This window comes from Aplidium turbinatum, chromosome 18 (assembly GCF_918807975.1).
Source record: "Aplidium turbinatum chromosome 18, kaAplTurb1.1, whole genome shotgun sequence".
NCBI lineage: Eukaryota > Metazoa > Chordata > Ascidiacea > Aplousobranchia > Polyclinidae > Aplidium > Aplidium turbinatum.
The window spans coordinates 9,175,485-9,196,013 of NC_137489.1; the positions used below are offsets into that span (position 1 = coordinate 9,175,485).

The 20,529-nt window shown below is 37.4% G+C and overlaps 2 protein-coding genes across 2 annotated transcripts; one reads left to right on the forward strand and one right to left on the reverse strand.

Moving 5' to 3' along the window:
* Positions 1–144: 144 nt before the first annotated feature.
* LOC145787451 (protein timeless homolog) lies at positions 145–20,192 on the reverse strand. The gene is made up of 27 exons (XM_082599195.1): positions 20,074–20,192; positions 19,405–19,558; positions 16,811–16,928; positions 16,205–16,413; positions 15,396–15,510; positions 11,816–11,949; positions 11,342–11,518; positions 10,926–11,099; positions 10,568–10,702; positions 9,993–10,096; positions 9,485–9,629; positions 9,168–9,324; positions 8,179–8,336; positions 7,867–7,964; positions 7,508–7,637; positions 7,224–7,392; positions 6,271–6,461; positions 5,663–5,745; positions 4,078–4,198; positions 3,687–3,763; positions 3,510–3,603; positions 3,108–3,175; positions 2,660–2,743; positions 2,042–2,164; positions 1,609–1,721; positions 1,340–1,443; positions 145–1,000 (listed from the first exon to the last, which is right to left on the reverse strand). Exons 1-27 carry the CDS (start codon positions 20,153–20,155, stop codon positions 904–906), a joined length of 3,414 nt encoding a protein of 1,137 aa, XP_082455321.1. The 5' UTR covers positions 20,156–20,192; the 3' UTR covers positions 145–903.
* LOC145787847 (uncharacterized) lies at positions 12,883–13,822 on the forward strand. The gene is made up of 3 exons (XM_082599680.1): positions 12,883–13,228; positions 13,319–13,483; positions 13,521–13,822. The coding sequence occupies exons 1-3, from the start codon at positions 13,000–13,002 to the stop codon at positions 13,820–13,822; spliced, it is 696 nt and encodes a 231-aa protein (XP_082455806.1). The 5' UTR covers positions 12,883–12,999.
* Positions 20,193–20,529: the final 337 nt, after the last annotated feature.

Genomic DNA, 20,529 nt, shown 5'->3' on the forward strand with positions numbered 1-20,529 from the left:
CAAATACTTTTTAAAAATGGTACTGAATCTAATTCTTGCTTGGCACTGAGCAATGGAATGGATTCGGGTAATAATGTACTCAGTTGCGCCTATATAGGTCTGCATTGACACTGTCTGCTTTGTAAAGCGCCGAGGAGCAACGCATTCTGCGATGGATACAGCGCTATATCAAAACAAGCATTATTATTATAAGCTAGCTAGCCCACCAACAAAAGTTGCATTTACATCGTTTAGCGATAGCTAGCCTGTTTTGAATATTTATTTGTTCTTTTGATCAAGTGTCATCCTGCGTTTTAATTGTTTTCATTGATTGTTACAGAAACATGTGTTCTAAATTTTTCATAATGACGTTACACCATTCGCTCTGAAGACCAGTCTAAGTTTTAATCAATCAACCCAGAAAACTACTCCTTTTACATCGATTCATTATCTGCAGACGTTTAACCAAAGTAAAAAATGAGTGATTGGCTAGATAGATAAGTAGACTGGGACACACAAAATCCCGGGAATTCTTTGATGCAAATCTTGGAAAGGGATGCTTAACATTAAGTAAAGGAAGTTTAAATTGATAATGAAGCAATCTTTATTTATAACAATGTATGATTGACGACAACATTGAAAAGCAAAATGTCATTTTCTTATGTTCTACTGCGTTTAGTGTAGCAATGCAAAGAAAACAAGACTTATTCTGAGAGCAGAATAGAAAAGTATGAATAATGATCGAAGCCATGAAGCGTTAAAAAATCTACAAAATTGTGCGTTCAAATTCTATATCCTCAAATCAGGTGGCAGTTGAGGATACGACAGATCTAGTGAAAGACCACAATGCACGACTTGGAAAGGAAGACTTCTTAACATATGAAGGGGGTCTATGATGTTGGATGTTTGATATTCGTTGGAGAGCTAATTGTTTTCGGTTTCATCGCTATCGTCGTCAACTATCGCTCGACGTTTCCGTCGGTGACCAGAGCCAGTTCCTTCGCTACTCTGGTTGCTGTCGCTGAGAATAATGTTGCTTTGTTAGTGCTTGATCACATAATATGTGGCGGTACGCATTGTGATGAAGTAAAAAGTCGAGAGTTAAGAAACCCCAAGATTAAGCAACACTGATTTACATCTAGGGGTGCACACTTGAGCAACGCATTTTAAGGACTGCTCCCCATTCAGTGGCACCTACTTGATGAAATATTCAGACAACAAACAACATTTCAACGATTGGAAACTTGACTTTGTCAGTCTCATTCGAAATCAGCACAATTTCGTTTGTGTGGCCCATTTGAAAAATTTCAACAATGATCTTGTTTCTTTTCGGACCAGCGTAATGTCGAGACAAACTAACCTGTCAGAAGAAGCATCTCGTTTCCGTTTCAGCGTCGACAGGACATGTGTCACTTGGCTAATGGCGTCGTCGCTAAGCGTTGGTGGGATCCGCCAAAACATTTCCTGTAAATAACATTCAACTGTAAGGTGGCAGTCGAAGATAACGTTCGCGTTTTGTCGCTTCTACCTGGATCTCTGCTATGTTGGGATGTGTCGCTTTTCGTCGGGATGGTAAAAAAAAAAACTATATTGAGGTTCCAAGCGGAATGGTGAACAACACTGTTTTACCTGCTCGTTACCCGGAGGATGAATTCCTGCGGCCTTCAATAACTTTTTGAAGTGGCGGTTCTCCATGGCATTTTGTTGGGATTCGCTAAAAGGCACAATGGGCACAGGCTCTCCTGAAGCAACAAAAGATGCGACAATGAGCATCATTCAATGGTCCAAGCACATATTACTCTGCAATCTACATCACTACAAAAGCAAACTTCACCACCACCACCAAAACTATAAATTTGACATTTTGACATAATTTCAGCGCTGCCAAACCAACAAGCGGTGCAAAAATATTTTTTTTTGTGCGGCCCGTTAGCATGATAGCGCTACATGATAGCTTAATTGCCCCTTAGTGCTATATAGTAAATATCTCAGTGTAGCAACAATGCCGCTTTATCGCTATTAAGCCAATTTAGTGCACACTGAAAACTATTGTATTAATCACCGCCTTCAAAATCCGGATCTTTCCTGTCGTTCAGCACCCCGTTCAAGTTCGTTCCAAGCCAGGCTACTTCCTCGTCGTATCCAGATGATCCGCACTTCCTCACCAACATCTCTATTCTATCGGCTGAGTGTGCATGTGAATGAAGGGACGGTAGTGTCAAGTAGGTTTTACAACAACTTAAAGCACTAACTGCAATAGGGCGATTCAAAACCAGGGATAAATTTTTTTAGCAATGTTTACGGGTTACCTTCTCAAAGCCATCCATTTTGCTAACTTGTGTGAAATATGTTTGTAAAGTATTAATGTTCAGAGGTGGCCAAAAGCCATGAAACTTTGACACATTTTGAAAAAAACAGTGTAGATTTGAAATGGCCATATTTTAAAAACCCTTGAATCAAATATAGAAGATTACAAGTGTTGGAGTTAAAATCAGTACAATGATGTTACACTTAACGATCAGCCGTAGATGCAACTGACGGAAGATAAAAACAAAGAAAGTGAAAAACGTTCAAGTTCGCGCATCAGCCATCAAGTATTTGAATATGTGTGAATATGAATTAAACCCAGCGATAAGAAATTTGAAAAATTAAAAAAAAAAATTGAACTATAAAAACTTACTGAAGCTTGCAACCTCTTCTTCGTCACTGGAGGAGGCATCTTCATCATCATTTGCAACAGGGTCTTCGTCACTGTCAGCTCCTCCTATAATATATTTGTCATTAAAATAATTTTTACCACAACATGCGTATACCTAAATAAACTACACGTACAAAAAGTAATCCCAAAACCTAAGCTAAATACCTGGTGAACAGCCTCATTCAATTTTTAGTCCGATTCAAATGTACTGCAATATCTCTTATAATTTTTGCATTTATTGTATATTGTATTATGCAATTGGTTGCTTTGCTCATTGGTACACAGCGGTGCGCAGAAAACGCTGAACTTTGCAGTTTTAGTTTCGTTGTAGTTTGAATCAATGTCTTTCAAAACCCAATTACTTTTTATCGTTTGTCTTTTTGCAATAAGGTTGCTGTCGTACAGAGAAACTACGTGAGCCATGACTTACCAATGTGCACAGGTTCAGCTTCGTTTCTTGGCCGTTGCTTTTTGGCGCGCTTCTTAAACAATTGTTTTCTGACGTCAAAAAAAAAGATAACTTCAAACATTGCAAAGTAACAGTCACAGAGGAGATCATGTGCCATGTGCACTTAGTAACCAAACATTCAATATTTTTAGCTACAAAATCATCCTTTTTTTTTACATTAATTCAACGTCTATAACGTTGATGACTGATTTTAGAAAAATCCAGCAAATGACATCTGAGGCTAACCTTTGACAGTCACCAGATACTACTCCAACTTAAAGAGTTAAAAGTACACTGTACTTTGGATACGTCAAGAGACATCCTACAAAACGTTTAAGAGTTCAAGGATAAAACTATCTGCATTTGTCGTCCCACTCAACTTACCTGTCTGCTACTAAGCCTAAGACCGATATTTTCTCAATAACTTTTTGTCTCGACCGCTTTTTGCTCATCATTCGAAGAATATTTCCAATGGGATCTAAATGAAAAAAAATGTCAATTTCATAAGTTGCTGAAAAAGTTATAAGAAACCCTCGTTCACAAAAGTCGTAAACGTCATACCAGGTGATTCCAGGTACTCTTCCACGAGCCTTTTCAACTCCTCAATCTCATCCTCTCTCCACACACCTTGCTTTGACCTGTTCAAAAATAAACGGAAATATTTCAGAAAACCTGTAATCAAATTTTTCTTATCTTACGGGTTTTAGCAATATCGTTGAACAAAGCAAGCAAAGTTGAACAAAGCAAAGCAAGCGTTAAACGTTTTAATAAAAGTGGCAAGCTTATAGCCGCAGAAAGTTCAAAAAACAGTCATTCCAAAAGTTTGTAACAAAAAAAAACATTCGTTGAAACGTCCTAAAAAAAAACATCTTCTACAGCAAGGCTGTGTATTTCCTGCTGCATTTCAAACAGACGATCAGAATAATGCAATATAGTTTAAAGACTTAATTACCCTTTGGACCGTTTGAGATCAGCCAAGTTATCCACCAATCCCTGCTCGACAAGCTGGTGACAGATTTGCCTTCTGGTCCGTGTTTCATCCGATATGCTTGACATTATTCCATCGACGACGTCTGCGAGTAAGAAGATGGACAATGCAAGATGCAGTAGATGTGAGTACGTTGTCAGGTTGGGTGAATACAAAAAGTCGTTAAAATGGCACTGGATTGCATTCCCATGATGATAGAGTGGAGTTTGAGTTATAGCAGGCCTCGAAATTCACAGCGGTCATGTCCGCCGTCACAGCATGTGATGTCCACGGGAAGTACTATCTAGATCGGTCATATTTGTCCGCCGAGAAATAGCGATACAAATCATCATGGCATAGCACGAACAATTGTTGCGAATATATAATTTCCGCGCATTCTAGCGCGCATCTAGAAAAGGTGAATACTGTATCTCTTAGCTTCCATTCAAGCAGGAAAACTTTCGATTTTTACGTTGCTTCAACCATTGGTGACATTGAATCCGCGTAACAAAGGTGAATTCTTCGCTAAGAATCGATGGGAGCACTGCTACTTTTACACTAATCACGCGCAACTTAGTTCAAGTCTCACGTCACAATGTCTGGCTTTGATCGAGTAATATTGATAAGGCAAGGTTGGTTACAAAGTTAGATTATACGAGTAGGCTATTACAGCAAGATGCCGCAAAATTTGTTTAGTTTTGGTATTACAGTAAGAAAGAAAAGGCCCAGGGAAAATTCAGTTTCGCTCACATGACACGCAAAAATTAACCAAAAGAAAAAAGCCCAGTGAAACTTTGCACAGAAGAAAATAGTAACGTTAGTGTAGAAGTTCTCCGACTCGTGCCCAGAGCATTGTGACGCAAGAAGCCACACGACCTCTTTCGGTGGAAGTTAATCAGTACAGTATGCGGCGTATTAAGCAGTTACGCGGCGCTTTGACTCTTCAAGAGCACCTCGTTGTTCTGATGAAAGATTTTCAGAGTCAGTGACTTTGCTGAAATTTTAAAAAGCCTTCTAAACCGTAGCTATAGCTTTCAAATGGCGAAGAATTATCAAGATAAAGTGATTAAGCATGACGATTGACGCTAAAACTGGTGTGTCCGCCGTGAGACTTAATTTGTCCGCCGAGATAGCTGCTCAGACCGGACACGTTTGTCCGCCGTCAACAAAAACGAATTTCGAGGCCTGTTATAGTGTATTCGTATTACAGATTGTGTACAATGGATTGTGACGGTTGAATGCTATGCATAAACACGAGAAACGACGTTTTTTCACAAAGGCAATGGTAAATTTAATAACCTCCAGGATGTGAAATAAAGTGGAAGGAATGTCTGATAGAAATACGATGTGTTATCGTCAATATTGCCACGACATGGTGAAGTATAAGTGAAGCCATGTAGGAAAAATTGCCATTTAAAAAGTGTCAATGAGAATTTCTACAACTAAAGTCTCACTTCCAAAATCGGTCACAGTTCAAAAAATTGACAATAGAAAAGCATCCATAGCAGTGCAATACACTCATTACACTGGTTATTACTTTGTTGTTAATGAAATTTCGAAATAATCTTACCCATAGGATCATTTTTATATCTGTTGTACAACGCTTGAAGTTCCATCTTCTCTTCGTCACTCCATTGCGTTCCCTTGCGAGTTCTGTTGACAGGTTTCATAAAATTTAAACTAACGAACAAAAATCACGAAATAATTCAACATTTAAGGAATACGTAACAATAAACAAGTTTTTATTCGTTTACAAAAAATTATTAATGTTGCCTCTCCTCTGCCTTGCCGTTTCATTCTTATGCGTTTCTTTTTTCGATTTTTGTATACGTAGATCAATTTTTTAATTCCAATTTATGAAGAACATCAGTCTGTTGGTTACTTGAAAAGGGCTAACATGACACATGAGAATGGCCGAAAGCGTTTGTAATTTTTAGCTTATTTTCATGTTACTATATTATGTTAAATGTCGTCTGGTTGTTAGGTTTTATTTGGATATGGTTCAAAAAACCACCTCTTTACCAAAATTGTATTAAAAAATCATACAGAAACGCATCTGCTTTTTAAAAATAATTGACCCAGTGTTAGCATGATGACATAGTCAGCATATTGATGGCAACGTAATTTGCTTACGGCGGACAACAAATAAAACCACGGAAATAAAGTCGTGACGTTTACCCGGACGAAGCTGTGTACGTGCCATATCCTTCTACCAGCTCATAAACCTCTGCTGCGTTGTTCTTCCAAAATAACATTTCGGTGAAGATTTTTTCATTCCTGAGCGCTACGTCATAGAACTTGCCCATCAACCACTTAGCAAAGCCACACAGTTCCGAAAACGACTTGTCTAACTTTGCAGCTTCAAAGACCTGAAAATTTCATGATAAAGGTAAAGGTATCTCTTCAGCCTTGAAACAGATACTGAGATGGTAACGTTATGTTGATAACGTTACCAAAATGCTACTGGTGCAACACTGCAACGCATGCATTTAAAATACAATTTTTTTTGTTAAAACCTTTGAAACAATCGCGAAAGGTGTAAGTATTGAATAAACCAGGTCAGTATGAAGACCACAACAACTATTATTATAGTATTATAAGCAATAGCGACATATATGCACAGGCCTTATCAACGTGCAAATCTATAATAATCACTGGTGGCCGATGTAATTTCGATTATAAACTCTAAATCAAATGTGCTTTATATGTCTTTGAAATGATAGTTTTGAAAATCTAAAGTACCAAAGTGTGATCACTAAATCTCAAGTCACTGCAAAATTCTTAGTTCCAAGCTTAGCAATAACTTTTTTTTCTGTTAACAGGGTTGCCACATGATCTTCGGATTTCCAGCACAAGTGCCAAAATCTATTCATTTATTTGTATGGTGATAACTGATAATAGCACAAAAGTAGCTCAAAATCACACAAAAGATACACAAAAAGACTATCAACTGCTACTCAAAGTAGCAACGTATGCTAGTGACTGATTACTATCAAGCGCAGCAGATCAGCCTCAAGTCAAATATGAAGGTTGCACGTTGGCTTGGCCTGTGTACACAGGTTGCCAAAAACATAATCCAGCAAACATATTTTTATGGCAAAGGAATTGCGCGTTTGCCTGGATCCACTTACCTTTTGAAAGATGCGGAATAAAGAAGCCTGGAAGAGCAAGCCATACATTTTGAGATCGTAAGCCACACGGTGAAGCATTTTGACGATGCAATGATTGATGTGAGGTTTGTTCTGCTCAAAATTCTTCAGTAACTTGACGTATGGAAGAACGATCTTGCCATCGGCAAACCTGTTTCAATACAACCCAGATAAAAATCTGTCTTTTTTATATTAATTCAACGTGCGGAGACTGTAAATCAATGTAAAAAGACGAATTTTGCTTGATGGTGAAATGAACCCCTTACTTTTTCAAATATTCACTCAAATTGAATTCAATTTCCTTCGTTCTTTGAGGCAGCCTCTCTTCATCTTCCTCGTCGCTGAGTTCTCTGACGTCATTGTTATCAGGCGTGACATCATTCGAATCATCCACATCTGACGACATTCAAAGGCAATTGTAAAAACAATTCGACGCACTTAAGTAAAAGCAACCACTGAACACAGCTGATGAAACAATTAAGTGACACGGGATTAACCAATAACCATACTTTAGTGTTCACAAAATTTATTTCATAAGACATTTATAGCAAATCAATTCACAGATTAGTGATAGGTGTTATAAATTAAATTTAGTTGATAAAAATACAAATCAATGGTGAATTACTTGTAAGATCAGCAAGGCATATCTCGTGCAACGCCGTGACCTCTTCCTCTGCTGTGATACCTGCACTGCCGAATATATTTCTCTCTGGCCAAACTTCTCTGAACATAAGAAAGACTTTAACACTAAAGCAAGATAAGGGAGTCTTAGTTTTCTAAGCAGCTTAGAAGTTATTGATAAAAAAATATCACATTTATTTCAAAGACAGCAGGCGTGTCAAGTGCTGCTACCCAGACAGCAAAATCCCTCAATTTTAAATTGATTCAATGTAAAAATGACGGATTTTACTGTCTGGGTAGTGTGTGTCTAGCGAACCTTGCTGTTCTCAGTATATTGATGGCTTCCTCGCAATCTCCGTCCAAGAGAAGTCTCTGTATTTTTAATACCGCTTGTCGTTGTTGAGTTTCTTCGGTCGATTCTGACACTGGATCAAAAACGTCGGTCGCCCGGATGCATTCGGGATCAGTGGCCGCCTAAAAATAGTGAGATTTTACCAAGGCGGTTAAAACCGGTTCAAGGCCGGTTGATATGGAGCAGAAGAGAAATCAATTATGTTGGAGTAGTACTGTGAAGAAAGGAGCGTTCTTCCCCGCTATCAGCACAAGACTGAGGACTCACTAATACAGCGAACAGTTGCGATTCGCTAACCATAACGGAGTAGCTTCCACGCTAGCCATTTAGACCATCCAATCAACTATATGTTTCTGACGATATGCGATACTGACGAGCCCAGCCTCATGGGCGAAACACGGGGTCTATCACTGTCAATTGCTACAATCGGCTGCCGAAAAACATATTGAAGTAGTATGTTGAAAAGAAAAGTCGCATGAAAGTGTAGTAAAGATTCTCTTCTATGCGCCAATGTGGCCGGCGGTGCTTCTCGCTATCAGATAACAATCATCATCATCCAATCGTCTTTAAACCTCGCACTCTTCTCCTGCTTGCAGGAATTGATCAGGTTATCAGTCACTGCAAATATCCAATTACTACCTGCCCTGTGCTGTATTGATAACAAATTTTACTGTGCTAATATAAATAGCAATGTACGTGAAAGTCTAAGCATATCTGAATAAATAGTACGAACATTGAGAACTGATTCGAAAAATGTGTTACAAAATTAATAGAAAAAATGCTGTTATAAGTTGTTGCCGAAGCAAGCAAACAAAATTAATCTAAAGTAAAAAAATTTATCGCGTATGAAGGTTGCATGCTATCCGTTCCTCACTTGTCCAACTCCAAGTTATTCGTACCAACGAACAAACAAACTTCTCAATGACGTTTAATAAGTATTTCTGAAGCCTCACCTGGGCTTTTTCTCTAATTTTATCAACAAGTTGTCCCCACTTGGTTGCCCTGTCTTCTTCGTTTAGCAACGTAGGCGTTGACGTGCCATTTGAAGTTGTGGATTTCTTTTTTCTTTTCTGAGCTCTGACTTTCTTCTGCACCACGATGGTAGAATTCCTTGAAAGACAAAAACGAGTAAAAATGATTTGATGCAAACAATATGGATTTTTTCTTACAAATTGGACGATGTGCTTTCACATAGATTTAACCCTTTTCCCTTGTCTGACCTCTGGAAAAAAAATGATTAATTTTAAAGACATAAACCAAACAAGCGTACTTGCAGTGATTTTCGAACATTTTTAGGAACAAATGCGTTGTTTTGATTAAATCCTTCAAAAATTTTTGAGTCTGTTTGCGCTCGTCAAATTTTCGCAGAAGCATCAGAAAAATTTCTCGATATTCCACAATGTAGAATACGTTATCTGAAATGAGAAGGTATAATAAAACATAAAGCAAGGTATTGGAAATAAGTTGCGTTGCAACGTTTCAAGAAAATACAGCCATTCATCACTCAAAGCACACCTTGCAAAAAGTTTTTGGTATGTTTAAAAACAGTAAATCGAGTTTTCTCGAACTCTTTTGCAAAGAATTCCAACTACACATTATAGAATGGAATAAATAGACCAATGGTTCAGGACAATTGGCATAGATACTGCAAAATCATTTTGCAAATGTAGAGAACTAGATTTTTGAAATGGTAAAAGGACTAGTATTTAGCGGCGACAGCCTACACCTGATGGACATGGATACAAGAAAAACAAAATAGTTTAAAAACTGCGCCATACTCAACAAGACTTTGGCGCTCTCCTTTAAAGCTACGTCATTGGATGATTCCATGGTGTGGACAGTCATAAGGAATTCGTGATAACAACACAAAGCTAAGTGCATTCTGTACACATAAAATACCAATATTGAAAATCCAACGTCTGTTACATTGACCATTGCATGGATTATTACTTGTTATGTTACAACTGAACCTAACATATTCTCAGCATGGTAGTCTACAATGCAGACAGTTTGAATGCTGTTGAGTTTATTATCTCTTAAAATTAGTTCCTTGTAGCGAGTGAAGGGAATAAAGTCTGTTTGGTTTGATTAAACCAAACAGAAACCTTGAACTCAGATACAATCAGCCTTAAATATTCAGCTCCATAAAACATAATAAGCATCAATAACAGAAACATGGCAAGCTGCTGTGGTCCAAGCATTTCACATTAGACAGGCCACAATAATCCGAATTAACTTAGTTTATTTTAGCATTGAAAAAAATGAATGAAAACGCATGGAAAATATTTTTCTAAAGCAGATATCTGTCAGATAGTGATAAGTTTCAATTCTCGTCAAGGCTAGATTGCACTACCTGCGCCCCCATGACTGGCACTCTTGTTTGTCATTGGCCATCAGCTCAAAGTAGTTGACCAACTGGGTGTCGAGAAAGTGAAGAGTTGACAGTTGCACTGTTTCCGACACAAGCTCGATTCGGAAATTAGCCAACCTAGAAAACATGCTCAATTTCGACAAATAGGCTTAAAGTCTGAACCATACATGGAAATTGAAAGACGTTTTTTCTTATCCAACGTCTCTACAGTGACCAATGAACGAAGCAAGTAATGTGAAGCCGTTATGTAACACGAAGCCATTCTAAACGTTGAAGCAGTAAATTTATCAACATGGAAGCACACACCTTTAAGATCGAAACTAAAATGGTGTATTGTTACCTGTTGAACTCAAGGAAAAAACTCATGGCCCACAAATAGTACGTTTCGTCATGATCTTGTGCCTTTTCTCTTGTGAGTCTATCTTTAATGGCACGCATCAAGACGTTATATCCATTCTCAAGCAATCCGTTACAAAATTCTTTCAGCATGCTGCGTACGGTCATCGTTGATCGTCTGAATCAAAGAAGGCGTGGCACAATCAAGGGACAGTTTTCTGACTTACGTAAACATACAGTACACTATACTAGTTTCTTTACCACAAAAAAAGCATCAAGACGCTGGTTAAAGTGACACCCTTTCTGCGTATACATTTTGTTGCAAGTACAGCCCAGACAGCAAAATCCATGCAAAAATGACGGATTTTGCTATCTGGGGTATATATGCCGGCATAGGTGTATATAAATGTAGAAACAAACCTTGATACTGAGTCGTCCATCATAGGCCGTCGGTTTTTAGCTTTTTTCAACTTTGTTTTTCCGTCATCAAACGATATTTTGTCACAGTGACGTAAAGGGCGGTGCACAATAACATCCTTGTCATCGGCAATGCTCTTTGTCCCCCGCATCACGTATGTACCCCCAAACCGGGAATGCCTGATTCATTGATAGTATTCAATAGATACAAGATATCTTTCAAATAAAGGGATGAATGTTGTAGTCTTGAGTAGTTCATAATCTTTATACATCACAAAATTCCTTTAAAAGCTCTACTCAAACTAATTGAGGAAGTGATGATACAGCACATGAAACTCAAAACTGTATTTAAAACCTTTAAATTTTGAATTTCTACTTGCTTAAAAAAGTGCACGGTTTATGCGAAATACAAGAGAAACCATTTATCACACTGTGATGCAACCAAAGAAAAGCTGATTACAAATAATTTCTTTATACCACGGGGTCATCTTCGATCGAAATTGTTGCTTTTTTGAATTTTCAAATTTTCTTAACTTTTGTAACTCATCTCCTTCTTTTTCTCGTTCAGCCGCAGAGCGGTTTATTCCGGTTTTCGCCAGCTGCTCAGCATTCTGAAAAAAAAAAAAAATTTCAATGACCGAGAGGTAATCTCACAGAATAAGTATCAAAAGCACCTTTACGACTGCTCACTCGCAAATCAGTCCTTTTGTCATCGATTAACATTCTGCAGACGACGAATCAACGTTGAAAGAAACTGATTTGCTGTCTGCTTTTTTACTTGCTACATGACATCGAAACAATGACAAAGCTAAGAATGTATTATTTTCTTGTTGTCATCAACGGGTCTAATAACAACAAAACACCAGCTACAACATATCAGCCTGTGATATATCAGCACAACAGTGGACAAGAAAATATAGCAGTTTCTCGTTTCGACAGCAATACAAGTTGTGATTAATTAATTATTCACTGGTCTACAAATTTCAACTTTTTTTTCAGGTTTGGGTTTTGACAACTGATTTTGGCTAATTTTGGGGCGCTGAATCCGAAAATGAACTCAGATTTTCTCTATCACATCAAGTTTTCTTTCTATCGTTGCCATTATTTTATGAAATTGACCAATTTTTACCCTTTTTAGTGCAGTAAAATGTCAAATATAATTATTTTCTGACAGCTATAAACTTTCAAACATAAAGATATTTTTACACTAAATTCATAAATTGGTTCAGATTTCCTCTAAAATAAAAAAAATTCCTGTTATGATAATCGTAATAGGACATAGTGGAGATTGGTAGCGTTGAGTTTTTCGATGCTGGCTTGAACTCCCTGTCTTGGCTTCTCAGGCGTTATCTGTGGGTCAGCTGCTATCTCTGTGCAGATGGAATATCGTAGGAAGACAGCTGGTGGGAGTAGATTTGACTTAGTAATAAATTCTTGCTTAGTAAGGAAGATTTATTTAGAAGTTTCATAAAGCACATGTACATTGTACAGACCAACATCAGAGTTCAAGCTGAAAAGTGGTTTGTAGAAGGAAAAGGTATTTTCATACTTTATAAGTTTGAGTTCAAGTCGGTTAGAGTTTTTGGTATAGTGGTGTTTCTGTGGAAAACCTTGCTCTTAGAAAACTACTAACAAAGAAAGGTTATATTTGATCTCAAGCTATGTCTGCTTCCAGCAAAAGAAGAAAATGTTGTAATGATCCGGATATACTTTGTTACATTTGTGGATGCTTCATGTTGAAGTCTCAACAATGCAATATTACCACGTTTGTAAAAAGGGCATATCTTGCTTACTTCAAAGTCAAGTTGGGGGACCAGGACAAAAGCTGGGCTCCTCATAAAGTGTGCAAGACCTGCGTTGAATGTCTGAGAAGTTGGACGCAAGGAAAAGGTTCACAAATGAAATTTGGATAACCCATGATTTGGCGAGAGCAACGAAATCATGTTGACGATTGTTATTTTTGTCTTGTTAGTGTGAAAGGGTATAACAAAAAGAGTAAACATCGTTTGAAATATCCAAATCTGGATTCGGCATTGCGGCCAGTTCCTCACAGTGATGAAAAGCCACTGCCAGTATTTACATCACTTCCAGAACTACACAAAGAGGCTATTTCTTCTTCAGAAGCATCGTTTAGTGAAGGAGAAAGTGAAATTTTTTCAACCAGCACCCGAGAATCTGTCAGACAAGCCTTCCCAGTTTAATCAGATGGAATTAAATGATTTAGTGAGAGATTTGTATTTACCTAAGCAATCTGCGGAGTTATTGGCATCAAGGCTACAGGAAAGGAAACTTCTCAAAGCTGGTACAAGCATGACATTTTATCGCAAACGAGAAGAAGAACTGCTTCCATATTTTGCTTCCCAGAATGATTTCGTTTATTGCAACAATATAGAAGGGCTTCTTCTAGAAATGGGATTACCACAGTATGATGCAGACGAATGGAGAGTTGGAGACTTTTCATTGATAGCTCCAAACGAAGTTTGAAGTGTGTTCTACTTCATAATGGTAACGTGTACGATTCTATTCCGATAGGACATTCGGTGACAATAAAAGAAGAGTATCAGAACATCAAAACTGTTCTTGAAAAGTTAAAATACCATGAGCATGGTTGGCTCATCTGTGTAGATTTAAAAATGGTGAACTTTTTGCTGGGGCAACAAAGTGGCTACACCAAATACCCATGTTTCCTATGCTACTGGGACAGCAGGGCCAAGGATCAGCACTGGAACAAAGAAGAATGGCCTCCAAGGCTCACCTTGACACCTGGAGACAAAAATATCATACGTGATCAGTTAGTTGATATCAAAAAGATCCTCTTGCCTCCTCTTCACATCAAACTTGGTCTTATGAAACAATATGTAAAAGTTTTGGATCATGAAGGAGAGTGTTTTAAGTATATATGTTATGCTTTTCCTGGTCTTAGTGAAGAGAAAAAAAGAGCTGGGATTTTCAATGGACCACAAATCAGGCAATTGTTAAAGGATGAAAATTTTGCAAAATCAATGTTGCCATTCGAGGCTAGAGCTTGGAATGCTTTCGGTGCTGTTGTGAGAAATTTTTTGGGAAACAGAAAAGCAGAAAATTATAAAGATCTCTTAAGGGAGCTACTGCTTGGTTTTGAAGATTTGGGATGCAGGATGAGCATCAAAGTTCACTATTTGAAGAGCCATGCATATGAGTTTCCAGAAAACCTTGGGAAAGTTAGTGAAGAACAGGGTGAACGTTTCCACCAGGATATTAAAATTATGGAGGAACGTTATCAAGGTCGGTGGGATTGTCATATGATGGCCGACTATTGCTAGAGTTTTAAAAGAGAAAATCCAGATGCTGCTCATAAAAGAAAGTCCCTCAAAAGAGCATTTTTAAGCTTATAAGTGAAGAGTTCATATTTTATAAAAGCTCTTTTTTTGACTGTTTCTGAACTCGCCCTGCCCAAGTCCCTTTGAGTCGATCTTTATTTTGGCACTTTGCTATTTCTGTGTGTGTCTTCAGAATTTCTGCACTCCATTGGAATGTCTATGTGCATATTGTGTGAACTGTAGGCTATAATTTAGATAATACCTTGTCACTGTCCTATCGACATGTTCGTCAGCATAATGTAGCGTTTGATGTTATTATGGTTGCTCTTTTGCATGACTATTTTTTATTCCAAGGCATGAAATTTTAATAAAGACAACGCAAATTTGTGTGAATATAATATAGAATACTTGTTTGCTAATTAAAGCTAGATTATTGCAGGTAAAACAGTGTTTATTGCATCAGAATTCCTTGTTTTGACAACAGAGGGGGGGCAAAAATTGATTTTTTTCAAAAATTAGGGATATTTCATATCTCAAAAACGTGATGTGATAGAGAAAATCTGAGTTCATTTTCGGATTCAGCGCCCCAAAATTAGCTAAGATGAGTTGTCAAAACCCAAACCTGAAATTTTGTGTAGACCAGGTTATATCTAAGGTGAGTGAAAGCTTCTCCATAAAAACTTACTTCAATTGAAACACAACTGATTAAAAACAAATGTATCAACTCTTCACAGTCTTCATGCATATGTGAATTTTACCTGTTCTTTTAGCAATAAGCAAATGATCTCAATTACATGAAGGGACCATTCTTGTTCAGTATTCGAAGCAGCCAAGTAAAGAAGAAGTGAATCTATCCCTGACTGGTGCATTTGCCTGGATAGATAAAACTGATGTGGTCAACGCAATACACGTTTCAAATACAAAATAACGATGTACTTTTCATTGAATGCAGATTTTGTGAAAACACATATACTGTATACCAGGGGTGGCCATTTAGCCAACTTCTCATTGATTGCAATGGACTAGAAAACTTAGTGATTACTAGCGATTGACCAGTCGATGATCAAGTCACCAAGCAACTTTTTTTAACACCTTTACTATCAATATCATTGGATTAACACAGCACTTAGTTATCACACATTTATCGTCGTCAGCCGTCGGCTCAAGCTCGTGTACTACGTAAATTGCCATACTGTTCAATATTGCATGCTATATCAGTATCTGTAAAACCCTCAAATACTGCATGAACTAGCATGTACTACCCTAATGATGCACCATACCATAAATCAATACTGTACCATACAAGTGAGAAAATTTAGAAAACTGAAAGTTTCTTTTTTAAGATAGATTAAAATGAATTCAAAATTTTTAGTTGCTAGGTTTGTCTACTTTTTTTTGTCAAATGGACTTTGAATGCACTCATTGATTTTTTTTTTTAAATAAGGAGAACCTGATAAGTTTTACCTGCACCTGACCATGCAAGGTTAAAGCAATTTTTTCAGCACAACAATTTTGTGTCTTTTTATCATTGAATGGCAGAAATTTAAGGTAACACTACTTCACAAACCATAGTAGTTTATCATGTGATGACAAATCAGTGGACATCTTCTTCTGATCTTCACTTGTGGCAGGAGTGTGAAGCAAGTTTCGGATTAAAACAAGTATTCTTTCTACCAACAAGCTATCTTCCGGTCTTCTATCCTCCCATTCTGCTTCCAAGACTCCATAAATTTGTTGGGCAAAAACTTTCCATATCTCTTTGTGCTCGCCAAATGCCTATGCAAAAAAAATTGACACTAATTTGGGAAAAATGTCTGTTTTTAGTGGAAGTCTACAGCAGGCTAGTGCATTATATCAACAAACATCTGATGGTGTTAATAAAAACTATTTAAAGACTGCATGGTTACATCATTATTAATTACAAATCATTAATATTGTAGTAAACAAAAATTAAAAACTGAAATAAACCAAAAATGTACTACTGTATATATTTCCAGTTATACCTCCTTTTTATTAACAATTAAATTATAAATTGACTTACCAAACTGCACTTATATTAGACATGTGGTAAATGAATGTATCAGAAGTACCCACATGAAGCCGTTAGCATAATACTTCAAATGAGTTTTTTCACCTTAAATATAGATATTATATATAGGCTAGCATTACCAACCTCCTTATAAGCTTGATTATATGACATCACATCTAAGAAATGGTGATGCATTGTAGTGTCCTTTGGAATTTTCCCACCAAAGCAAAGCAGAGTAGGTTGTGTTAAATTGACGGTGAATCTGTAGTAACAACCCAGTGAATAAATCAATGCATGATAGGATACACTGAGAGGAAACAAGAGACAGGCCCCTTGGAAGACTTTTCATTCGAGAAGATGCTGTCATTTTAAAGAACACACAACTCAAAATGTGGAAAAGGCATAAAAAGATACAAGAACAGCACCCACAACCTGCTCTTCTATTTGACATCAAATGTTCAAAATGTAAACAAACATTTAAGGGTAAAACTAAAACTATTAGTCATTCCAGGTTGTGTTGATAAAAATCAATGGAAAGAATATCATCCTCAAACATAAGCAATAACCAAGACTACAGGTTCTTGTTATTTCTATCGTTTATAGCAGGGGTTCTTAACCGGGGGTAAATTTACCCCTGGGAGTAAATTTCACCTACCGAGGGGGTAAAATTACTGAATCTTAAATTAAAGCAAACTTCACTTTTTCAGATATTAAAAATCTGATAGTGTTGCATTCGATTTTGATTCAAATTTATGCTTAATGTAACTTTTCGTCTTTTTCTTTTAGCTCCACACAAGAAGACTGTCAGTTTCATTGCAGCAGCGTATGTGTGCTACATTTTTACTGTACACAACCTAATTAGGACTTCGACCACAAAGTGGATTGCAACTTTGCTAAGATTGCAATTTCCTTTATTTGCATTTGTTGGCATGGTTGATGAACACCACGTTAACTCAGTGGTTACAAGCCCGGCTCAAGATCACTCGGCGCTGGTTCGACTCTCGGAGTGTGCGCTTGAGTAACGCATTTCAAGAATTCTCTCCATTCAGCGGCACCTTGTGGATGGAATAATTCCCAGGCAACAATCGGTAAACTTCACTCTGTCAATCTCGGAAACCGGCCCAGCGTCAAGAGTTGACAAACAAGTGATGCCAAATGCAAAACTACCAGGAATAACCTATCAAGGCTTTGTCAGTTCGAGGATAAAGATTCAAAACCAAACCAGACACGATGGCATCACAAGGGGCCACCAAAATGGTGGGGGTAAATTTTACTGTTTTCATTCGGCAAGGGGTAAACGAGACAAAAAAGGTTAAGAACCCCTGGTCTATAGCCTATGCAATTACTCTGATTATTGTACTTTTGTAATGTAAAAAGTATGGGAGAAAATGCAATCTGCAATAAACAGCTTAACACTTTATGTCTTGTTTTTTAAATTTTAAATCAAGGTACGGTATCATCTTTAAATTCATTTACTTAATAAAGTAAAAAATAAATTAATCAAGTATTGGTAATATTTTTCTTGATATACCAGGCCTCGAAATATCCGGCGGTCATGACCTCCGGAATGACCTCGAATGTCTGCCAAAGCCGACTCATTGGTCGGTCATAAATGACCGCTGCAAAATTCTTGACAAAAATAGAGCTAATGCAGCAAAAATATATTTTAAATTTGAATTGTTACAATTGTTTGTTTAATGCAAACAAATACGGAGCTGAAACAATAATAGTACAGGCAATTGCTTTAAAGATTACATTAGAGTGGCGTGGTTAACGAGCTGATGGCAAAAGTAGCCATTTTTACATCATTTCAACGCCTTGCAATGTTGCCTTGAGATAAAGTTGTCTGAACTTTTCGGCAGGATATGTATTCTAATTTTAACAATGAGGATTATTGCAACTGCGTTACATTGATAGTTTGTTAAAAAGAAACGTCACAATGAAGCAAGTCTACGCTGGGTTCCGCACGTGCTTAGGCAAATGTGGCGACCTTATTCACGCTGATACCGATAGAAATAGAATTTCTGCACAGAAGGGAGGGTGTCTTCCTTTATCGTCTTTCTCACATGTTGAGAGGTGTTTTTCTTTGCTGAAAAGAATATTGGGTGATTGGCGTACGATCCCGTACATCCTTGAGAGCTAACACTATTGAGTTAGTAATGCGCATTTGTCTGGACGGTCCTGAGCTGGAGATTTACGACCCCGTGCCGGCAGTAATCGCTTGGCACAACGACTCTATAACGCAAAAACCACGGAATAAGTAGATCATAGTTGCTATTGTAATAAGAAAATTTGGATTGTTGTTTTCAATTGTGTTTATTGCGTCATTACACGACTGTTATTAACGCAATTTAGTTGCAAGCAATCTGCTCCTGTATACTTCAGGGTGGTTAATTAAGCCATCAACCATTGCAGAGCTATTCTGTTGTAGAAAATCTTCTTCTACAAACACGACTACACAAAACTGTAGTGTAATTTTGTGCAAAATCTACATGCAAAAAATATGTCCGGTTGAGATATTTAATGTCCGCTGAAAGGGCCAGTCTGGTAGAACATGCTTAACCGCTGGAAAAAAGTACAAGTTTCGAGGCCTGTATACTAAATGCGTGGCTAGGATCTAACTGCAAAATAATAATCACTAAAAAATAAAACAATTTTAATTAAAAAAATTATAATTTATAATATACATTAGCCTACTGTGCAACTAAGTTTGCGCAACACATTTTCTAGAAAAATACCTTAAAGCAGTTTGAAACAAATCTTTGTCATTGGCAAACTGTGACATGATTGGGAGAAGATCGTTTTGAAGTACTTGGGCCGCACCAAGCTGGATACGAACTGTACGGGTGCTGTCTTCGTTGTGGACATACTTTATAAGACATTTTAGGGTATCTGAAAAGGATAAAATACAGGTGTAAGCCGGGAACAACGTATTAGAATAAAGTAATATGCCATTTATTGTAGGAACACTAAATATATAATCCACAGACAACCCTTTAAGACATTATACACTCGAGGATGTTCAAAGAAGCGTTGGCTTGACAACATTTGGAAGATCTGTGAAGTCTGAAAGATTTTGTTTCAGTAGACCCTCAGGACTGGGTGGAATGGAGAAATGCCACCAGACAAAGTAGACATTTGTTGGCGTCCCACTCTTGCAATACGAGGAGCAAGAGATGTTAGATCATATACGGTAGATAAACACTCCCAATGTTGAAACTCTTGGAGTCCCAATGTTGCAAGACCTTGTTAAATTTGTAGACTAACTTTTTTGAAAGTGATAGATAGCTACAATATTATTTTCATTGTCATTATAGCCATTGCCAATCTATGGCAATTATTATGAAATGTGCATCTGTCAACTGAGTTACAATGACAATCTCTAAACTCAAAACCAAACAATATACCAATGCAATCTGGCTCTTTAAAATATTCCTCTTCCTCCAAATAACCAAGAGCACTGCAGGTTGTTAACAACTCACAGTTCATTGCAACAAATCTTACGGCAAATAAACTACAAAACCAAAAGTTTGTGTCTTCTGATCAAAATTATAAGAGTAACAGTTGAGGCAGATATAATTTCAGATGTCACTCAGGTTACTTGTATTTTTCTGCATAAAAAAGTTCCCGCGAAACTGCATTAAATCTCAGAGTTGCCAGATAACCAAAGTGATTCCGAAAAACAACTTACAAACGGTTTACAGATTGAAGATTAAGTATTTAGAATTAACCGTATCTGTCACTGCTTCCTTTTGGCGGCAAGAGTTACTGGCCGAGACCATTAGGTCTACGTCTCTCTTATTGCTAATTACTCCGTCAGCTTACATCAAATAATAACGGGAAAAAGTATGCCGTTGGTCAAA